Source organism: Passer montanus, unplaced genomic scaffold (assembly GCF_014805655.1).
Source record: "Passer montanus isolate IOZ18808 unplaced genomic scaffold, ASM1480565v1 scaffold32, whole genome shotgun sequence".
Taxonomy (NCBI): Eukaryota; Metazoa; Chordata; class Aves; order Passeriformes; family Passeridae; genus Passer; species Passer montanus.
The window spans coordinates 2,091,599-2,115,057 of record NW_024367930.1 but is presented as its reverse complement, the minus strand read 5'-3'; the positions used below and the strand labels follow the sequence as shown (position 1 = coordinate 2,115,057).

Below are 23,459 nucleotides of genomic sequence, written 5' to 3'. Positions count from 1 at the left end.
GAGAAAGTATGGTTTATTAGCCTATAATGGCTAACACTCAGCACTGGGCTAGGTCCCACTGATTTGTGAAATTGCTTAATATGAATTGCCTTTTTGTGCAATTCAAGCCCCAGGTTTTTCAAATAAACTTAGAATATAAAGTGTATGAAACATTGCATACCTGAAAAGGGAGAAGGGTAATAGGACTGTGTAGGTAAAAGAAAAGAAAAGCAAAAGGAAGAGAGGGATAAAGAAAGAGAGAGAAAGAGAAGAGGAAAAAAAAAAAAAGAAAGACCTACTTCTGAATCCATCTTGGTGGTGCTTTTTTACAGTAGTTTGGTTGAAATGTTGGCAGGGTAAAGATTAATAACAAGCCTTGTCGCTATCAGTACTTGCTTGTCGATTCTCTGTAACAGGGCTGTCTGTTCAGCATGGAAATTATTGATTAAATAAAAATTGCTATTAGATTGTGATGTGATCCATAATCACAAACAATGGTGGACATTCTTCTTTCAGATCCAAAGCCATGCATCAAGTTTTTTCTTGCAGCAATTTATATTGTGCTGACACTCGCACCCATTAGGCTTTTATCCTCTCCTACATGTGCCAAGAAAGCACGAAAAGAAAGAACAGCAGCAGCACAGCACTGGGTAGGCACTCACTAAATTTTCAGAGAGAAGCACAGTACAGATAAGTCTGTCTTTTGCTTCTGGTTAGCACCTTACCTCAGAAGTGATTCCTGCCAGATAAGGAAAACACACCTTCAGTGCATCCAGGGAGGTCCAGTATAGTTTGCGGGAGGGGACAGTTGTGGTGTATTATTTTAGGATTCTGTAGCATGAAGGACAAGTGTCTTTCCCATATTTATTTAGCTCTGATGCTTCCTAATTTGAGGAATTCAGGATTGGAGCAGATTACTTAAAACTGCATTACTTTAGCCTGAGTTAATTAAAAAGATAATATCTCACTCTTCACAGCACATGTGAGCATGGTACCAACTTTCGCTTGTGAAATCCTTTGTCTAAAACTAAAGGAAACTTAGTGAAAAAAAAATAAATTGAGAGTTTGGCTGTTTATAGGAGCTTCTGTCCCATTGTTTCTGAATACCTTCAACAACATATCTATGTCAGAACTGATCAAGCTCACCTGGCCTGGCTGCTAGGGAGAAGCATTTCTGTAAGCTCTGGTTTTTTCATTGCACAGTGTTTTGCATGCAGTGTTTTTTTTGTTGTTGTCAATTTAAGTTTCCTTAAAGTAAAGGCTGTATCCTTTAAACCATTATCTGTGCTAGTTATTGAACAATGCATTGCACAATTCCTCTCTCACTACCATTGGGGTAGTGTTTACATTTATTTATTGTGCCTGTATTACATGTAATATTGCCTCAGATAACCAAGAAAATCCTGCCTGCAGTATTTGACCATTTGCCATATTATATTCTGCTTTAAAGAGTGTTTAACAGTGAGCTTATCTTACTCCGTTATGCAGGGCAAGTACAAAATTTTCAGGCTTGGCCACTGTCATTTAAATCAAGAGACCACTTCATTTTGCAAAGTCAGAGCATGTGCCTTGCACAACTCCCTCCAGGGCAGCCACTGTCTCTGCATGGATCAGAGCCAAGGGATTACCAGCCAGGAAATTAATTGCCAAGGGGATTCCAACACTTATGGTTAGTAAAAAAAGCCTGAACAAAGAAGTGTGTTTTATGTAACATTCTGAAAGCACCAGGCTCCAGTTCTGAAAAGTGTTTTGGCAAGGAAGAGTTACAGAGATATGGGACTATCCTTTGGTTTGTTGCTGCAGATTTCTGTGGTTGACTGCCAGCACAAGTCTGTCCCATTCAGATGGTGCCACAGTGGTGTATAGGAAAAGATAGGAATCTTTGAGATAAACCAGACTATTTAGGATTGATTTTTAGTTACCAAAGGCCCTTGTAAGTTCACTGGAAGTCAATTAAAGTTAGTGTGTGGAATGCAAGGGCAGAAAAAAAATGGCCTTGGCTCTTTTTAAAGTCTTTTAGGTGATACTCCCATGTTCTGCTAAGAAATCCTGCACAGTTTTCTTTGCAACAGCTCAAACATACATCTTTAGATACAGTGCAGCACTGTTTACAGCACATATGAGAGGATAGAAAAATGTTATCTCATGGCCAAAAAAAAAAAAGATAAAAGATGGTAACTCTGCTACTGCTGCCTGAAACATCAAGTGTGTCTAACTTCTAAAATGGGACAGAGACCTTTGCTAGCCCTGAATTTGCTAGGATAGGACAGGGATGATAAAGCCTAGCATGGATGCAAAAGGGAAAGTCTAAGTGGGTGTCCAGTAAAAAAACCCAAGGGAGTTCTTAGAGCAGCAATAAACTGCTGCATGTGCTGAAGCTTGTTAGACATGTTTCTTGGAGGTGTAAGGAGGAAAAGCCCCAGTTGCTTCTGCCAGTCCAGTTGTGATGTCATGGCTTTAAGACACTTCTGCTGTCAGCTACTGAAGCTGGATTAATTCTACCGGATCTCCTCTGTGATTAAATGTATCTTAAAACATATATTGCCTCTAAAGATTTTGGCATTGCTTATCACTGCCAGCATTTTTATATTAGTTTTTGTGAAAAGTGGTATGTGTTTTCAAGTCACTGTATTTCCAGTTTTTGTAGAGGTTTCTAGTGTCATTCGTTGCTAAATGTGGATCAGGCATTATCTCTAATCTGAACTGCAGCTTTCACAGTTTATGTATAAGGAGACACTAAGTGCATTTATTGGAAAAAAAAAAGCTGTTATTCAATAGTCTCTTTCTGCAGACAAAGCATTGGTATTTTAATCATATGAACAATTTGTTTGTGTCCATGTGGTAAGCACAAGGGCTCTCTTTACAAAAAATTCAAAAGAATTACTGATTGATTTACACAGGAAGATCCTGATGAGGAATATATTTTCTTTCATTTTAAGTGGGTCAGTATTAGCTGTGCTGTAATTACTAATAAATACTAAAAGTAGAAGAAAGTGCATGATTTTACAAAATCTGGTCCAAGGTTAAACCAAAGGAGGTGCATGTTTTTCAGCAAGTCCTATATACATGCTTAGTGCTAGTGCCCATATGCTTAATGCACCTTGAAAAGCAGATCCCATTTAAGTATCTGGCATTTACCTTGCTATTTATCCCCTTCAGAAAGAAAGGATTTTCAGTAGAACAGGCAGTGACTTAACTTTTTTGTAAGGTATCAAATATTTTGCTAATCTTTCCACATAGATAGATGACTCCTGGAGTTTGGAAGAATTCAAAATCTTGTTAAAATGGTACTTTTTAGCTTCCCCTTATTTTCTCTTGATATAGCCTTTCATAGGTTTCTAAGCTGTTCATGGCATTAAGCAGTTTGTCTCTGCTAATATAAAATTGTATAAAGCTGCTGTACTATATAATTACATTTTAATTCAAAGAGCCTGTTGATTCTAAACTAGTTCCAGTGTATTTCCAAACACATGCACTGAAAGGCAGTGTAAATTTTAACAGATTTTTGCCATTAAAACTTTACAATTTTTATAAAACAGCTCTGTCTTTATATGTTCATTTGGTGCACCAGTTGTTGGGATATTTTGCTGGGTACTTTCTTTCATCCAGTTTTTTTTTTTTTTTCTCTAAGCATCTTTACTCTTAAGTTTTTATTTCTTGGCTCTGCTACTCTGGTCTGTGCTGTGGAATGTAAAGATTAGGAACCTCTTCCAATTTTATTTTCTTGTGAACATGCCCTGTGTTAAAGGAGAAATATACTTTTAGCATGGTTTGAACCCAGACCTCAGTAACTAACTATAGGAGTTGCTAAAGCCCCACTCCTGCAGAGAGCTCAGTGTGTTGGACCCAGTTGATTTTAATGGGCTCCAGGCTGCCATAAGAGCTCATGTCAGCAGAGCAGCTCGCTGAACCAGGATCTGTGCATCTTGGCCAGGAGCAATGGCTGGAATTTATCAAAGCCAAACAATATGAAGGGAGAATAGTTAATTTCAGGTTTAATATATACAGCAGGTCTGATTTCCATTGAAGTCAGATGAGTTATGGTGGCAGGAAGGAGGCCTATAGTTTTTTGTCTTCTGCAGAAATGTGGGAAAACATCCAAAGTATTTAGTTCTGCCTCGTGTGTGCTAGTGTGCTTCTGTCAAAAGCAGGAACGGTATTTTCATTCTTTGTACTATTTGCAAATAAGATGAAATACCTTATTGTAATGCCTCTTTATGATTACTTCCTTCTCGAGTGCTGGCAGAAGTCCTCTGTGGTCTGTCTTTGCCAGAGAGAAAAATCCAGAAATATATGCTTTTAAGTGTGTGATACTAACATCTGTTAGTATCTAACTTAGCAGTGCTAAGTGTCAAGCTGTTCAAGTTTTTCAATTTCTTTTTTTTAATGTAAGTCCTGTATGTTTTTGTTAAATTGTACACAGATGTACATGAGTTCAGATTTGTAAAGAAGAGTAAGCCATTGCTCACCTTCGGTACTGCCTGTGAGGGAGATTTTTAACATGGTTTTCTTGAAATTCTGCAGCAGTTGCATGTCAAATCAATTTTTATCCTTAAATGCAAAGATCATGAAGCAGAAAATTCTGAAGTTCAGCCTCAGGTGGTTTTCTCTCCTTCCATATTCAGCCACTCCTAGAAGGTATCATTTTCTAGGCAGCATTCACTGGCAGTCTTAGAACCAGTGAAGCAGATGTTTGGCCAGTCTTTACCCTCTTTCCCGTCCAGCTGTAGGAAAACTCCCTTGTTGGTGCACTACTGCTTTGGCTAATCGAGAGAGGAATGTCTAATGCATCTGAGGGAATATGGAGCTTTGCAATGTGAATTTCCTCTCTTGTGAGCTTATGACTTGAACAGGCATTGCACCTCCTCGAAATCATGCTGTAGAGCTGTTTGCTGAAGGCAGGAGCCCTTCCTGCAGCTCAAGCTGTAGAATTCCTGCCTGTAGCCACCTCTCAGAAAGCCTGTGGGAAGAGCTTGGATGCATGTGTGATGGAGAAGAATGAGAGGAAAGCAGGCAGAACAGGTTGAAGATCATCAGTGCAGGGCTCAGGTATAGAATTTGGGAGAAGACCACCTTCATTTGCTATTACACCATTAAGATCAACATCACAGTTTCATCAGGTAGTCAGCAGTGGGTCTTAAATCCTTCAGCAAATGGCCTTTGTCAACTTTCTTCTTTCATCCTGGTCTTTCAAGCCAAATTTGAATTCTCAATCACTGGTACACACTTCACCTGTCTTTTTTCTCCCTGTGCTTTTCTCTTTGGTAGTCTGTTTTGGGGTTCTTGTTACACTGCAGGTGCCAAATAACCCTATATTTTATCATATGACTTTTACATAGAAGGTGTAATGCATAGGTGTAACTGGGGGACCTAAATGTGAAGAGCATTAAAAAAGCAAGGTAGAAGTGAGACAAATACGTACATATATATATATATATATGTGTGTGTATATATATATATACTAATTTTTGTAAAAGTGAATTCTGTGCATTGCTGAAGTCTTGGTGAAGTTGAAAGTTATAATGGAGTTCTTCCTGTGATGTTGCCTTTTAAAAAGGAAAAAAGCATACAGCAAAAGGCTTTTGTACAGTTAGCACAGCAGTTCAGATGCTCAGAGCAGCTCTCAGCCTGTGTGTTCAAACACACAGTCTACAACAGGAAAATCTTGAAGCAAGTGGAAGTTGGAGGAAAATTTTCCAGCACCCTTGCAGTGGTGTGTAACACAACCTGCAGGAGCTGTGCAGGGATCGCTGCCATGGAGGCAGCTGGGAGGGCAGCCAGGAGAGCTAGGAAGCACTGCAGACAGCAGGCAGGTAGGAGAAGGTGTTGGGAGAAACACCAGGAGTGCTCAGCTTGTGGTTGGCCCCTTTTACTCTTCCAGGAGCACTGCAGGGGAACTTATGCCCTATAGGCTCCTTCATCTCAGTGCTCCAAGAATTTGTCATCCTCACATAACCCTCTTGCATCTTTCCTTGGTTCAGTAGTTCTCAGAAGAGCAGGGCTGCTCCTTGGAGAGCAGAGATTTAACCAAAACGTCCCTGTTTGAGAGCAATTGACTTGAGCATTTGGCTTCTGGTTTCCACTATCAGTTCCTTCTGCAGCCTCCTCATGAAAATGCAATTAGCCTGTTCTGGGGCAAGTCACAGATTGGGCAGGTGGTTGGAGAGAGAAATGGAGCCTTTAAAAAAAAGTAAAATAGGGAAACTGTGATACCTTGCTTGAACTAATGCAAATGTGATACAAAGCATCAGTGCTGGAAGAAATGGTAAAACTCAGTTATCACGACAGCATGCATTGAAAAATTACTTCTCTACAGCTGGGAAAAAAAAAAAGAGTAAAGAAATCTGGAATTCCTGTGCCATACAGCTTCACCTGTTAGTGCCCTAACTAGCAATACAAGAACTCAAGTTCCAAGGAAAACAAGGCACTTGATTTTTGACTTGATTTTTGAGAGTTAGGGAAGAGAACATCAGAGAAGAAACAAGCCTGAGTCATCAAAACACCTTTCCTACCACTGTAAAACTGGAATGATTAATGTCCACAACATCTATGTTGATGTCCTGGCAGAATCTAATTTCTTAGATTTTCAGGTTTAGCAAATAAAGATGCAATTTCTGCCCATTGCTTTATAGCTGCATGCTCTGACACGGGAAATCAAGGGAGAGCTGTAAAACATTGCCCTTGATGGAGTGCATTTTGCTGCTGACAGACTTAACTGTACTGCCTATGTGAATATATGTATATTAAATGAAACAAGAACAAGATGTGATCTTATTGGGAAAGAATCCCTGCAATATCCCAGAAGTTCCATTCACTCCACAGAATATACCAGAGTCTACCAAAAAGCTGTCCAAAACCTAGAAACAGATACAGGCTGAGGGAGTTGGTTCCCCAGCGTGACAAGAAAGCTGTGTTTGCCCTGTTGATATTCTATCACATCCATACTGGATAACTGCTATATCAGAGATTAAAAGAAGGTCATGCTGTATTATGAACCACTGTCTTTATTTTTAGGATTAGATAACTTTTCTCTTTTATTCCCCCCACTGATTCCCTTTATATCCTAAGGGCAGATCCTTTCTCTTGGGTCAGGAATGTAATAAGGCAGGTTTTCCTCTCTCCAGGATATTGTGTCTGTCTCACTGTGTTTAAATTGCCACAGAAAGCTCTTCTGAGCAAAATACAGTATTTTCTTTGTACAAGAGCCAATGATTGACATATCCGTGGGGACTTCTCTGTCTTTAGCATTTAAACATACAAGTTGGATATGTTTAACCTATTGATAGGCAACAAAGACAACTACAGGATTTACTGCAAGAGAACAAAAGGAAAAGCAGAAAGAAAATATCTCCTTTTTTTAACTGGGGGATTTAGAAATTTTATTGGGTTTTTTTTATCTCTCAATTTTATTGAGATAAAAGAAAAAATCAGACCTATATTTTCAGCTGAAGGAGAAAGGTGAAAAGCAAACAGTCCTTTGAATTAGCATATTCCTGTATATTAATAATACCGTTTCAGATTTAGAGAACAAGACTTATCCAATCCCATATGTAAAAAGTAATTTGATTCACCATGTCTTGCTTAAACATCATTTGAGGCAAAAGAATGATTCCTGCTCAGGAGTACAGTGAATTCCACAAAATGCAAAAGTTCATTATTAGTTTGATTGCTCTTGGCCTTTGTGCATTCCTTGCTTCTGAACTTGTATGCCCCATGAAACAGGGACAGTCTCTGCCCATGTGTTACACTGAACCCCAGATCTTTACTAAATTTTTACATATGACTGTAAACCCAGTCTTCTCCAGTGGCAGCTGAGCTGGTCCAAGAAAGCTGTTGACCACAATTATTTGTTGCAACATTTCTGAGGTTCCCTTCAGTCTACCGTTTATTTGGGAATTCTCCCTCAGACACTGGAGTCCTCCTTTTGTACTGTTTCCATCCTCTCTTCCAGCCATTGGTTTCCATGCTGCCCTTCTCCTGTGCCTGTCATTCCTGTCCTTCTATGTACACGGGTTATCTGAAGTTATAAATCATCATAATTTTTCAGTTGACTTAGGGCTTCTAATTTTGATTCCTCCCTTTCTTCATTGACTGCTGTTGCCAATTCTCAAGGGACAGAAATGGGTATCCAGAACAGCACAGTAATAAATGAGGTTCAAGCATGAATTCAGCAGGAGTGCTGACTGGAGTCTGTTTTTTGTTCTTATAATTAAGTATTAACAGTCATGGACACGGAGTTCAAATGTTAAGTTTGTAAAATATGTAAGTCACATTTCCCATTTTCCACATGCTTCACTCCTTTTTGAAATAACCATTTCTTTAACTGAAACTTTCTTTATGTAGTAAATTTTTTTCTTAATAAGGAAAACATTTTTAGTCACACTGGAGCTACAAATATTTGTAGTATATATATATAATTTTGCAATGCTTTTGTCTTGGTCTTGGCTGGGATAGAGTTAATTTTCTTCCTAATAGCTAGTACATTCTATATTTTGGATTCAGTATGAGAATAAAATTGATAACATACAGATGTTTTAGTTGTTGCTGAGCAGTGCTACTCCAGGTCAAGGACTTTGCAGTTTCCCATGCTCTGCCAGGGAACAGGTGCACAAGAACCTGAGAGCGTACACAGCCGGGAACAGCTGACCCAGACTGACCAAAGGGATGTTCCATACCACAGAACATTATGCTTAAGTTATAAGCCAGGGGAAGTTGGCTGGGATGACCAATTGCTGCTGAGGGTGTGCTGGGCATCAGTGAGCAGGTGGTGACCAAGGGCATTGTGCATCACTTGTTTCTGTTGGCTATTATTCATGTCCCTGTTCTTATCTGCCTTTTCGTCATTATCATTATTAGTGCTATTAAAATTTTTATTTTGAATTTTAAACTATTCTTATCTCAACCCATGGATTTTACCTTTTTCCAATTCACCCCATCCTTGCTGGCAGGGGCTGGTGAGAATGAACATGGTAGGTAGTTGTTGGCTAGTGTTAAACCACTACAATTGTTGAAAAAGCCACAGTCCTCTGAAATGTAACACAAAAATATCTGATTATGAAATATGGCATGCCACTAGTCTTCATTTAAGTTTGCAATCATGACCATATCTATGGGGAGCAAGGGGCTTAATTTGTTAATAGTGGAAAATGTTGAAAGTTAAGTATAGAGATTGAGTGACAAGATCAACACTGTGAGGTGAGGAGTGCAGCACACAGGCTATTTAGTGTATTCATTATACACCAAGGAAATTGCTGTGCAGTGCTTTTAAGATCCAGATAATCTTAACTGTATGTATTCCATTTTAGTAAAGGTGTCAAGACTGTGAAGGCACTGACCTGCTTTGGGCCAGATCAACAAATTGTATAAATTGTCATGTTGCTAATCAGCATTAGCAGAGATCTGTCACAACAGCATTTCTTAAATCTTGATAAAGTATGAAAGACAGCATAAAGAACTCTAATAGAATAAGTGCATCCAAAGGAAAGGAAGCAGGATTGGAGATAGTCGTCTGAGCTTCTCCACAGGCATGTGCCTATTTGGAAGTGCAGAGTTCTTCTTGTATAGCTATAGCTTCCACTTGGCTTTAGGAACTGCAACCAGCTTAAGTGTTTATGCCACCATAAGGGCTTAAAGCAGCTTAAGTGCTTCTTCCATCTCAGGAACTAAAAATGGCTTAAGTACTTATGCCACCCGAAGGACATGGGGTCAAAAGTGTATTCTCAACATGAGCAGCAAGGGGCAGACATTGGTCTCTTGAAGCTGTTTGGCCTGTTTGTGCCTGCAAAATTTTTAGTAGGGAAAGGACAGACAGTATCTGTACCTATTTTCCATCAGATAAGAGGAAATTAAAATGCATGCATTGTTTTAACAGAGAGTCACAGAGGTTAGAGGGAGACTCAATTGCAGTGATTGGAATGTGTCCAAGAAGTCTGCTGGGGATTTCACTCCATGGAGATGCATTTTTTTTTTCCTCCTCACAATGAGATTTCTATTGTCACAAGAGATTTCCTGGCTCACCAGGACCTCCTTTACATCCTGACTTTTTTACAGTGCCTTTGTCTGTTCATCTTGCTGTGGATCATGGAGTCAGCCTTTATCAAGATATTAATTAGATGGTAGGCAAGCCAGTCTGATGTCATCTCTCAGTTGCCTGACTACCTAAAATGGTAACAAGGAGCAGTGATGAGTTGCATATTGCATCCCTGGGGAGAAGGCAAGCTTGGGGACTTGCTTAAATGCTGCCCTGTCACTGTTCTGAACACTGATATTCTTTTTGCAGTCACTTGGCTATCTCAGGAAGCTGTGTAGGTCAAGAACCTCAGAAGTATGCACACCATTCATGAACAAGTGACTACTTTTAGTGGGAATTAGAGATCGAAACATTTGTATGAATGTGGCCTTTAGCTTTCCTGGGCCTTAAGTCTCTGCCTCAGCTGTGGCCGTAGTAGAAGGTATCTTTGCTAAGATTTGTTGTTAGGAGAGGTACATTCACAAGCTATGAGGTACTCAGAGGCCTTGGTAATAGTCTCAAGTATAAAGTGAATGTGAGGTCTGTACTTGCGCCTAAGTGGTGGCAGGGATGTTTGAATTCTGCTACACCAAGTCTGGTGAGCCCTGGTGTACTTCACACTATTCTGGTCAAGAAGGTTGAAGTTGTACTGGAGCAGGTGAAGAGGCTGAGAGGGCAGCTAATGGACTAATACAGTCCTCAAAGTGGCAATGGGGAATCTAGGAACAAAATGACAAATGTGACTCGGAATTCCCCACCTCAAGCCAAAGCAGGTTGAGGGGGGAATGAGGACTTGATCATTGAAGAGAAGACCAGAAGGAACTAGTTTATTTAATCCAGCAAATGAAAACAGAGAGGGGAGTGCTGTCTGCCAGTTAGTTAGGGTGGGGAAGGGAGAGAACTAAACACTCTGCAGGGAAACAGAGCTGTTTAAGCTAAAGGATAGTGTTGGCATGAGAACAAATGAATATAAATTGGCTGTGAATAAATCAAAGCTAGAAATTAGTTGCTAACCAGCAGAAGAGTGAGTTCCTAGAAGCGCCTTCCACTGGGACCAGAGGGACCTGATCACTAATGTACTTAGAAGCTGAAGCTCTGTTTATGACCAGGATTATGTGCAGTGGGACTTGCCATAGCAAGGGGTTGGGCCTGATGACCAGGAACCTGTTTCTAACCGTATGTGGGCTTAAGGTCAAATCTATGTTCCCTATGCAAAACACAGAAATAAAAGTGTTCTCTGCAGGCTTTGCATGTCAGGAACAGCAAATCCCCTTCCAAACCAGCTTCAGAGCTTTCCAGTCTGGTACTGCAAGGCACAGCCTCTGCCACATGTCCTCTGTGGGCTCCACAGCTCTCTTGTGCAGCTGCAGGACAAGCTGTGTTTAGCAGCCATTCCACTGCGATGCCTCTTCACCTTTTGCTCTTTGTCCCCTATACATCAAATTCAGCAGCTCTTCTGATTTGAGGGGCTTTTTCTGGCAGTACAGTATAGGGGGAGATTTGTGCTAGAAGATGGGTTAAATGCTGCCTCTGCTTAATGTCAGAGAGGTGAGATCTAGTGAGAAGTTACTTAGCACCCCCTTTTTAATTTTTAAGATACAGGGAGATAACTGCGAGAAGATAAAAGTTTGACATTGTTGTAGAACTGAAATTAAACCTAATTTTGGTAATGGTGATATGTTTTCACTTGGCCACTAACTTAGCACATCATACCAGTACAGCATGGTCTCCTCCCAGTTTACTCCTACACTCTAGGGTAGCAAGTCTAGGTTGGAAAACAGAAATGTGAGATTCTCCCAGAAAATTCTGCTCTTGCCACCAAATAGAACTTTGCTTTCAGAGGCAATCTCAGTTGCAGTGACATTCTTTTTTGGGTGTTCCTAAATTTTTGCACTGGTATGGAGAGGCTTTTCCTCCTGCTGTTTTGAGTGCTGTGAGAGCACATTTGGCCTTTGTTTATGTACTGAATAGCTAACAAGTACCATGCAGTCAGCTAGGATGTGTCAGATTCTCCTTTCTTCTAAAAACCCTCTTGGAGGCGGGAAATGGAACACTAAAGTTATTGCAGAGCCTACCTCCAGTGTCACCTCATCTGCTGCAATATTGAGTAACAGGTACAGTTGGTATGGATTATATGAGAACATGCATGATTTAAGGCATTCCCTTTTCAATATTATTTCTTACCATGTAATCATTTATGCTTCCAGGATATTGTGGATTGAATTTCCCATTACCTCTGGTTTTTGAGATTGCCCAGTAGAGATGACAGGCAAACTTCAGCCTTGATTTCAATTAATGTGGTGGGGTTTTATGCTCTGGAACTGAAATCCATCTCAGAGCTTCCTCCTTCAAAGGCAGGTCATTCAGAGACCAAAATCAGTATTTAGGTCAGCTCCCTCTGTTTGTTTGTTTTTTATTTTGCAACTGGATGATAATAACATTTTTGAAAGAATAGAAAATGAGCCAGGACAAACAGAGGTTTGGTAATAAGCACTGAGGTAGCATGAAAGTGACTGGTATTCTACAAATGACCCCTGTTCAGCAGCTTTTTGGAGCTGTGTGCAATGGGAGATAGCTTGTAGAATTCCAGCTTTTAATGGGAGCTTTTTTTTTTCCAGGTCAGAAATTCTTAATAATACAGAGCTGATGCTTCAGAGCCTTATGCTAGCAAACCTGACACTAGGGAGTAATATCATTGGCTTTCATGCGCCTATTTACTGTAATAAGGATTACAGACATAAGTAAAACTTGCAGGTTTGGGCCCACAAAATTAAAAGAAAAACCTTTTCACACCCTGAAACTGCATAAAAATTCAATTTCACCAGGAAAAAAAATTCCTTCTGATCTAGTCCCTGGAATGTGACATTTCATGGGTGTAATAAGGTTACAAACAGATTATAAATTGAAACCCTATAATTCCTTATTGTACTGTACCAAAGCTTCTGCTTTGCATAATACTCTTATTCCTGACTGTTCTTTGTTTTACAAGCTCAAAACTGCTCATTTCCTCTCATAATAGAGACCAGGGAGCCAAAAACACTGTGTAAAATCCAAAGGTAATTATCTGAGTCAAAGAACCTGAATGCTAGAGTTCACAAACTTCTGAACTTTTCTAAAGGATGTTGTTTACACAGTGAGACTTCCCTCCTCTTTAAACATGTCACAAAAATGGCACATTCTTTCTGCCAAATGATAATGGTAAAATATCCCAGTGTAGATTTAGTTCACGATTTGCATTTGTGTAGTTCTACGTATATGTCCATAGCAGATGACTGACAAGTTTTCTCATAGTAACTTGAGCAAGTGAGGCTGTTGGATGACAAACACTGTGAATCTCCTCACCTGAGAACACTGCTGGTGCTGATTTTCTAGGAAGACTCCTCCAGACCAGTCTTTCAGTATTTGGACATGTTTGTAGGTCTGCTAAAATATGACCACTCTGCAAAAAGCAATTAAGCAGCTCATCTGTGAACCAAATAAATTACTAAGATTAGTAGATCACAGGCTCATTTATTCCAGGCTTTCCCTAAAGGTGAAGATTCTCAGAGGGATTGAATGAGAATGAGATGGATTTGCAGGTGAGCTCTCAGGGGTCACTTGCAGCATCAGAGCAATGAAGGAAAACAGCACAAAGAGGGGTTTGATTGTAGGAAGATCAGAGAGTCTGGGAAAGGATTGATAGAGTAAGAGAGCAGGGCAAATGTGTTTGGAGGGCCACGGTTGTGAGAGACCAGAGGATGATCATAAGATATTTGAGAGGTAAGCCAGCGATGGAGAGAAGCAAATGATCATCACCACTCTCAGCAAGCTTTGTCAGCTGCTGCAGTGAGCCTGGGCTGGGGGGGAGTGAGGAGAGGACTTTTAGGCCCATGAGAAAGGTCAGTTTTAGAGGATTCTCATGCTGCTAAAGGTTAGAGGTCTAGAGTGCAGGGAGCAAGCTGATTTGCAGGGACAAAGAGAAAAAACTGTCCTATGGAGATTTTCTCTGAAAGAGTCTCCACGGGTGCCTGAGTGTCCACACAGCAGGAGGTAAAGGGAGGTTCTGTGGTGAACTGATTGATCCAGCCTTGAGGTTTTTTATCGAATGGAAAGCCTGTGTCACACACTCAAGTTTCATCCCCCTCGTGGCTGTGTAGGTTTAACGACATAATACACAGTCTGTAATGTTTATTGAGAGATTTGGCCATGAATTACTTGAATGAATTTTTTCTCTTCTTTCTCTTTCAAGAAATAGCACACATAACCCTCGTTGAACTGTTTTGATGCCATTTCACAGCACAGGGCATGTGTATGCTTCTGGCACAGGTGTGTGTACTATGAAAACAGATCTGCACCAGGATCATTAAGTCTTGCAGATTACAAGTTGTATGTTGCCCAGCACCTCTGGTCTGTTCATGCATCCTGTGCCCCATAACAACTTTTAAGAAATGGCAATAAAGTTTCAGAAGAAGATCTGTCATCTTTTATAGGCAATGGATGTCTGTTTTCCATGGCAATGGTGCATAATTTTGAACATAAGTAATTTTATGTGGCTTTCTGACTGATTTCAAGACTTCAGAAAAGATTTGGATTATCTTCTTTGTGTTCCAGTATGAGGTAGTGTGTTTCTATATGGCTGGCATTTACTGTGGGCTCATTATGGAACAGATTTCATCCCGTTGCTGTCATCAAATAAAAACTGGAAAGATTTTTTGGTGGTACCTTAGTGGGAATAATGTCATTCGCTGAGTAATGCAGCCATCTAGTGGCACAATGACAGAAGTACGGCAGTGTGGAATGATTTCTCTGAGAGTCTGGGAGGATGATGAGTCGGGTAGCTCCTAGTGGAAAAAAGACTCTGAAAGTCCAGGTGTAGTTTTCTCTGCTTTTGTTTTCTAAAGCTGTGCAAAAAAATTAAAACAGTTAAACCTTTAAAAAAAACAAACCAATTTTGAGGCTGGCTCTGCTTCACCTGTCTGTTTCCACAAAAACACAGAATTAAGTCCATTCCTAAATGCTTTTCTGAACTAGATATTAGTGAAAGAAAAAGAGCAAGCTAATTTTGTGGAAGAGTACAAGGTACACAGCCCAGCCCTGTCCTGCTTCTGGATACACTCATGTGGATGACACTGACCACAGAAAGACATGCCTATGAGTCAGCAGGGCTGGGGCAGCTGTCACTCCCACACACATTCAGAAAAAGCCAGACTTGGCAATGGCAAAAACAGGCTTGATGTATGCTTCTGTACTCAGAGTTCACATGCACAGTGTATAGGGGTTTATTTCTGCTGCCACGATCTGTACATTTACTGAACCAATACACTTATTGAAAGAAAATATGGGTAACAGGGAGTGAGTTAAAATTTGGGGTGGAAACTTGGTTTAGCAGTTCTGTTGATTTTTCAGGTTGGAGGATGTGTTTCTAAAGGCCTGATTTTGTAAACCTCATTTGTGTTGAGCAGCACTTAAGTAACGCTTCCCTGCTCTTCAAAAGCAATACCCAATGTGAATCACACAAGTGGAGCCGTGCATGAGATTATCCAGGATCCTTTTATCAGCTTGTATCCCTGAGGCCTGATCCAAAGCCTGTTGATCTCAGTACAAAAAAAAATCATGGGCCTTAGTGGACTTCCAATAGGATCTATCATTTGAACCCTGTGGTCACTTGGAAGTGCAGATGATCTTACTCTTTTTGTACTGAAGGACCTGAATCACACGTGAATCTCTGGTGCTCTTCTTGTGCGAAATTACAATAAGGCTGCAGCTGATGTTGTATTTCTGTTAAGCTGTGACCTCTGTTCTACCTGAACAGCATATCAACAATGACCACATACATGGTGAGAAGAAAGAGTTTGTGTGCCGATGGCTGGACTGTTCCCGGGAGCAGAAACCTTTCAAAGCCCAATACATGCTGGTGGTCCACATGAGGAGACATACAGGGGAAAAGCCACACAAATGCACTGTAAGTAAAGAGGCCTAAGCTTGAGGTTTAGTACAGGGAAACTGGGGCTGTGCAGAGAACAAACAGAGCAGGACAAGTCCTGCATTCCCTGAGCGTGTCTTCAGACTCTTTTGGAGAAGAGGTGTGTCTGCTTTGTTATCCAGCACAACCAGATGACAAAAGCTTTAGGAGAGGGGATTCCCTGGATGATTTGGCCCACTTCCTCAAGTTTAAAGTACAAAGAAGCCCCAAAAGCCATTATTAAATATGGCTCAGTTTGCTTAATTATATAAAGACACTTTCTCTTACAGCGCTTGATATTACTGCTGGCCATCAGCCTCCTGATGGCTTTGCAATGTATTTCAATCTTAGTCAAAGTAGATGAATACTGTGCTCTCCTGTAAGAGAAGACTTACATAATGCTGAAAGCATTTGAACTTGATCTGTGGTGGAGTATGCTTGGATAAAATTAAAAGCAAAACTACATTGGATAAGGTTATGAAGGCTTGGAAAATTTCTAAACTTTTTAAAGTCCACTTTTGCTGTTTCCTGCAAGTCCAAAGATTAAAACTAAACCAGATTTATTTCTTGTCTGCAGTTTGAAGGTTGTACAAAGGCCTACTCCAGACTAGAAAACTTGAAAACGCACTTGAGATCTCACACTGGAGAGAAACCGTATGTGTGCGAACATGAAGGCTGCAACAAAGCTTTCTCCAATGCATCTGACAGGGCCAAGCACCAAAACAGGACTCATTCCAATGAGGTAAGTAAGAACAAAAGATTAATATAATTCATTGTTGAACAGACTTACAGTGTACATAGCAATGTATTACAGAGGACAGGTACAGCAACCCTCAGCAACCTGAAAGGAATGTAAGTTCTGGATGCCTCTTAGCAGCACAGTATGTCGTACAGACTTGGCATTTTTTTACATGTAGGAGAGTTTTGAATGAGGGAGTCTAATGGAAACACATGCATTTGCCAGGGACAGATCCTGTTTTCCCTCTAAAGCTGGGATCATTTTTCCCTCAGGAGCTGTAAGGGCTCATTGAGTGCCTGGGCTCATCCCCATGTCTGTGTTGGCACCAGGCATCTGCTGAGATGCAGCTTCCCCAGCATACTTTGGGGTGCTGCAGGCAGCCACAGTGTCCACATTTGAAATCATGGAGTGCTATTTAAGTTCTGAGTTATGCCTTTTCCTTCTTCTTTGGCCTCTTCCACTCTTTCATTCCATCCTGAACAGACCTCATGGACTAGGGATGTAGCAGAGGAAATACAACCTTTCTCAAGGAAACCAGATATGGCAGTAACAGCTGTTTCCAAAACTCTCAGTGTAACATCTCATTATTACTGTGTTTCCTGTTACTGCTGCCCCCTTTTTCAGGAAGCACACCATCTTCTTGCATTGACCATGTTTTATTGCCCCATTTCAAGTTGCACAGAGAGTCACATCATCTCAATCTCATATCTCAGAGTCCACTCTCTCCTCCTTGACATGTCCCTATACTCCTTCACCTCTAGCATAACCTGGAAGTACTGGAAGGGCAGGACATACCACAGCAGCTGTATCTATTTCCACACAGCTTGTATCTTTCTCTAGCTGGCAGTCAGGTCTGCACACAGGCAGATCTCCAGGGAGCATTCATCTTCTTCCAGTCCCCACCCTGCAGCATCTCTTCAGTCACAAAGGAAGAAAAGGCATTGCACATCTCTGAGTTTTCTCATCCCCGCTGTCTGTGTTTTCAGCAGCCCAACTAATAACGGCACTGAAGCCCTGCAGCGATTTTGTGAATGGTCACCAAGACAGAAGGAAGTTCACCAAGTCCTGCCAATAGCTGCCTGAGCTTTCTTTTTTCATTCACTGTCAGAACCAACCTGTGTGCTGCCTGGTCGATGAGTTAGACCTTTTCACACTTAGCGATGTCACCTGCCCCATGTTAGTTTTGTGTCTTAACAGTCAGTCAACCAGAGAAATTTTATGCTGCGCATGATTTCTGATAGATGCAGCCACAGGGGCAAATGAAACATTTCCTTCACCACTACTTCACACCAAAACAGGCTGATGTCCCTAAGGAAACATGTACTGGTGGAGTGATGTGAATACAACGAAAAGCACAGACCAAATTCAGCATTTGCTTGCTGTGCCATTTTGGTTTTAAGTAGGTAACCTACAGAGAGCTTTAAAAGCAGCTGACATATCTTGATGACGATATGCCTTACTCATGCAGAGGAGAGCTAAGTGACTTGTACTTCCATAGCAACCTAAGAAAACCTGCCTCAGTAGCTTAACATCATCTCTAAATTGCTAATTTTTGCTCCTATTCAAGTAAATGGGAGGGTTTTTCCTCTGATGTCAGTGCAAGCAGCCTCAGGCCTTAGACAGCTATGACGAAGCTATATTTGTCAAAGGCTCCACAGTGCCATGTGTAAGCAGAGAGAGAATCCCTCTGAGAAACTCTGCATGAGGGTCTCTTTCTATTTCTTGAGGGCTGGTATAAAAAAACCCCTTTAAAATAGTAGTTTCTTGGAAACAATTCAGTAATGAAAGTGAGTGAACAATACTTTGGTTCCCGAGGCAATTAAAGGATTTAGGAAGTGCTCAGCTCTTCTTTCTAATCCCTTCATAATGCAAGAAAAAAGGCTTTGTTAATTTATAAGACAGTAAATTTACTTTATTCTACATTGCTTAGTGAACTATAGAAATCCACAGATAAAGAAAGTGTTTTTTAAAAAAATGAACAATGAGTTATGCTAGTAGCAGTAATAATAGTACTAGTACAATGTGAAAATGTTTATGGCACTGTATCTTATGCTTTGACATCATACTGGCGATCTGAAGGAGCCAGAAAACAAATGCCTCCTCACTTAATTCTCTCTGAACAAATGGCCCAGCATCTTATGAAGGAGGTTGTTTCTCTCAGTGTCAAGTAGTACGTACCTACTGGGATACTGGGAAAGGGACAGGGCTGAAAATTAAAGCAGTCTTTATAAATTGCCATAGCTGAGTTGACTTTTCTGCTAAGGTAAGTGAAAGCTGTGCCAGTTGGTACCCATGAGAGGCTGCCCTCAATCAACTGTGCAGCACTAATTACTACCTTCTGAACCAAGGAATGGTTTTGACTAGGTGCAGTCACAATTTGATAGGACAAGGGGTGATGGCTTTAAACTGGAAGAGGATCAATTTAGATTAGTTATAAGGAAGAAACGGGTTACTGTGAGGGTAATGATGCACTGGTAGAGGTTTCCCAGAGAAGCTGTAGGTGCCCCATGCCTGGAAGTTTTCAAGGTCAGGTTTGAATGTGGTTTTGGCCAAGGAGTCCCTGCCCATATTGAGAGGGGAGTGGATAATTAGACAATCTTTAAGGTCCCTTCCAACCCAAACCATTCTATGATTCATTTGTAAAGCCCATAAATTAGGTAACAAATCCACTGTGAAAGCATGTAACTGTGACCCCAGCTGTGCTCCAAGGAGTTCTTCAGGAGTCCCACATGGAACAAAATCTGATATGGGTGGGTTTTGTGTCTTGACAGAAACCATATGTGTGCAAGATACCGGGCTGCACGAAGCGCTACACAGACCCCAGCTCTCTCCGGAAGCACGTGAAGACCGTGCATGGCCCAGAGGCACACGTCACCAAGAAGCAGCGGGGAGACATCCACCCAAGGCCTCCGCCACCAAGAGACCCAGGCAGTCACTCTCAGACCCGGTCACCAGGCCATCAGACTCAGGGTGCAATTGGTGAGCAGAAGGACCTCAACAACACTACCTCAAAGCGTGAAGAATGCCTCCAAGTGAAAGCGGTCAAGTCAGAAAAACCAATGGTATGCAATACACCGTTCCACTCCCTTTGTCCTGTTCTTCCTGCAGCCAGTTAATAATCCCTTCATGAAATGCTCAAGTTTGTAAACTCTAGCTCACAAGGTTTGGTTTTTTGAGGTCGTCTTCCGTGTTTACATTGTAAAATGTTTTTAAAGCCTAAGAAGTAGCAAATAAAAAGATTACAAATGGTCTGTGCAATATAGAGTAAGTGCAGTGCTGGCAACTGCCACAATAATTGTTTCTCTTAAAAATCTCCATCTTCTGGAATAAGCATAGTATGAGAAAATCAGAGTTTTCACTAAAAAAAAAAAAAAAAGAGTTTTTTTCCATTCTTCTGTTTCCAGAAGAAAGATGAATCTGAATCTTGCAGACTGAAAGCCAGAATAAGAAAAAAATAAAACCAAACCACAAGTCCAAATGACTAAAATGATGATATTGATGATCATCATTTTTGGAGAACCTGGGAAAGCAATAAGATTTTAGGGGCTTTTGGGTCATGGATCAAACTGAAGCAGGATGAATTGACTTTCTTAAACAGCAGATGGGCATCTTTTAATAACATCTCTGTTGTGATGTGACCTCTTATGTTTATCTGATACTTGCTCAAGTTAACCTAGTGCAAGTTTAACTAAATCAAATTGAATTGACAGTCTGCAGATCTTTTCTCTGGTTTACCTCAACGTATTGCATTAAACTGTTGAAAGGATTGTATTCCATTTTTTGAGACACTATCTTAAATACAAAAGTTGTTTATATTTGCCTGAACTTCATGTGCCATCTGCCCTCTTCTAAGGGTTAATTCAAAGGCAGCCACCCCATCATCTTCCCCATCTGGGTCTATGATTCATCTGTATGCAGCCCTTGGGGACTACAAATGAGCCCTCCAAATTCTGCTCATATTGTTAATCATGCTGCAATTCGAAGTGATTACTCACTGAAATATGAGTTACTGCTATGTTGTGCCTAAGGCTTATGCTCAAACTGTTCAGTATTAATACTCAATTCAAAACCTTTGAAGGGCTGAGAGTAAACTCCTGCTGAAGTCTAAAGAGGTCCTCTGCCGCCTTTGGTGATAACTGCCTTAGTTTACAAAGGAGCAAAATCGCTTTGGTTTTGCTAGGTAAACGTGTAGCATTATTGAGGTGTGTTGAGTGTAGTTTTAACAGGAAAATTTGTGAAAGAGGGGTACTAATGCCTATGGTTTATATAGTATTAAATATTTCTCACTCAAAATTATCTTTTAAAAATAAGTCTGTGTTTCTTGCTTTTCATTGCATGTATGAATTAAGGTATATTTTCTGGTTTTCAACTAATCCAATGTCTTTTCTGTCTAATGCTCTTAAATGTCTTATTCTAACTTCCTAAGGACAGTGGGTAATAAGGTGAGGGCATTTTAACTTTTCTGCTTTTTTTCTTATTGCAACATTATATATGTTTTTATTTTGGTCTTCTGCTTGTTGTTCAGTCATTCCTTTATTTAGTAATGTGCAATCCATCAAGCGCATTCCCAGTTGTAATGTGTTGTGAACATTTTGCAACACTTGACATGTGAAAAATCTGGCTTATATTGGTGAAATATCTTCACAAATGTCTTTGTACTTTCCCCTTTAGATGAGACATCCATTTTTTTCTGTATTCCACACGTAGAAATATATGTCCTGCATTATACAGTTCTTATTTCTGTGCCCTACCTCACTGTGATCTTGACATGTGCTACAAGAACAGGCTTCTGATCACTATTACTCTTCTTCCATATGGCATGGAGCTATTGTCCAGAAGCACAAACTTCCTTCCCTATAATAACTGTTATTTCTATTCTTGTCACTAAATCTGCTATGGCCAGGATTTGGAAATGAACTTGCTCAGTGTGGCCTCATAAATTCTAAGTATCATCATTCAAGTTAGAAATAATAAAATAGTTATTGAATCTCAAATGGACTCCTTAGGGGCATAGGAAACTACAGCAGTGCCATGAATCTGTGTCTTCATTCATTGATGTTTAAAGTGAGAGTTAGGCACTTCAGAAATTCTAGACAGCATTTTTCATTAAAATGTACATAAAGATCACAGAGTGGCAGGAAAAAAACCCCAAAAAACAAAACCACATCAGAAACCCTTAAAGTTAAATACTTACACGAAACTGTTCTTGTGAGCAAAATGATACTGCATGCCCCACTGATTTGTGATCATACTGATAGAACCTTACACTGAGATATTAAGTCCAGAGACTTCTGTCTGTTGTCCTCTGTTTTGTCTCTCAGTTTGTTCATTTTCCCATTCTTTTGGGAGAACTTTATAAAAAGTCTGAAAAGTAAATCAAGCCTGTGTTTCCCCACAGCAAGAGTTCTGCTGGGAGAGCAGCAGGGAACACTCCCTGTTAAGAAAGAAAATTATTGTGGCATGTTTATATCCCTGCAGATTAGCAGTCTGTATTGTCTACTTAAATTCTTGCACTTAAAATCTTAAATTCTGATGAAACAAAGGATTTGATTTAGTAGATCATCACCTTCTTGATTCAGGGCAGAGGTGGTATAAGTTAGGTATAAGAGGATGTAAAAGTTAGACCTGAGTGCTGCCAGGATGACGGGATGCTGATAATATGATACAGTATTTTTTGCACTGATGCTCTGTGCTTTTTTTATTACATGCCAATGTTTCAAGCCAACCACTGCTTGTAACAATGAGCCTTAAGCCTGGAAAATGCTTACATTCTTTAGCCACAAGTCTAATTAAAAAAACCCAAATTCCAGTGTTGTTGGAGTCTTGTTTGTTTGTTTGTTTGTTTGCAAGCCTAGCAGTGTAAACTAATACCTTGTAACATGGCTGAATTCTGGTTCGGTTTTTCTGAGCTGCAGCTTCAGTTGGGAACAGCGCATAAGCAAAGTAGGGTGTCCATCCATATGTGCTCACAAATGGCTCAAAGTGATAGAAGTAACTTTGGGAATAACTTGGATAAAAGTCTTATGGAGGTATATTGTATACCATCAGCACCATGTGAAAGGCAATTTTAGTCTTGTGTTTTACAATGCCCTTCACTGCAGTTGAAGCCAATATCTAGAAAGCCTCCTTAAGAATGATCACTGTTGTCATTTAAGGCTGAGCTTTTCTGTACCTGTATCTTTGGTTCCATTTAGCACAAATGTTCTGGTTAACATTGCTTGCTTAATCCTCACACTCTTTTGTCTCTGACTTCCCTCCAACAGACATCTCAGCCAAGCCCTGGTGGTCAGTCTACATGCAGCAGCGAACAGTCCCCCATCAGCAACTATTCCAACAATGGGATCGAGCTTACTCTGACCGGTGGTGGTAGTGTAGGAGACCTCAGTGTCATTGATGAAACCCCAATCATGGACTCTACCATTTCCACAGCCACCACAGCACTTGGCTTACAGGCCAGGAGGAACATGACAGGGACCAAATGGATGGAGCAAGTGAAATTAGAAAGGTTGAAACAAGTTAATGGAATGCTTCCAAGACTGAACCCCGTTCCACCTTCCAAAGCCCCAACCTTGCCGCCTCTCATAGGAAATGGTGAGATACACATAAGAGGAGTCATAACACTTTTTGTCCTTTATCTTGTTGCTTGCTAGCTCAATCTTGCAAGTCTTGCAGGAGTTGCACAGCTTAGGAAACTCAGCAGCTGTGAAATGGTTTGTAAATTGATCACTTTCTGTTTATTCCTTCTTTGCAAGTTCTTCTACCCAGCCTCTGAGAAGTCTGATAGTCCTGTG

At 40.5% G+C, this 23,459-nt stretch overlaps 1 protein-coding gene across 2 annotated transcripts in view; it reads left to right on the top strand.

Annotated features, from left to right (window-relative positions):
• GLI3 (GLI family zinc finger 3) overlaps positions 1–23,459 on the top strand; it is a 206,035-nt gene that overhangs the window by 174,700 nt on the left and 7,876 nt on the right. For both annotated transcript variants that reach the window (XM_039715203.1, XM_039715205.1), the window contains 4 exons: positions 15,780–15,929; positions 16,507–16,671; positions 19,440–19,730; positions 22,932–23,259. In XM_039715203.1, the coding sequence (XP_039571137.1) occupies positions 15,780–15,929; positions 16,507–16,671; positions 19,440–19,730; positions 22,932–23,259 (934 nt within the window). The remainder of the gene's footprint in view (positions 1–15,779; positions 15,930–16,506; positions 16,672–19,439; positions 19,731–22,931; positions 23,260–23,459) is intronic.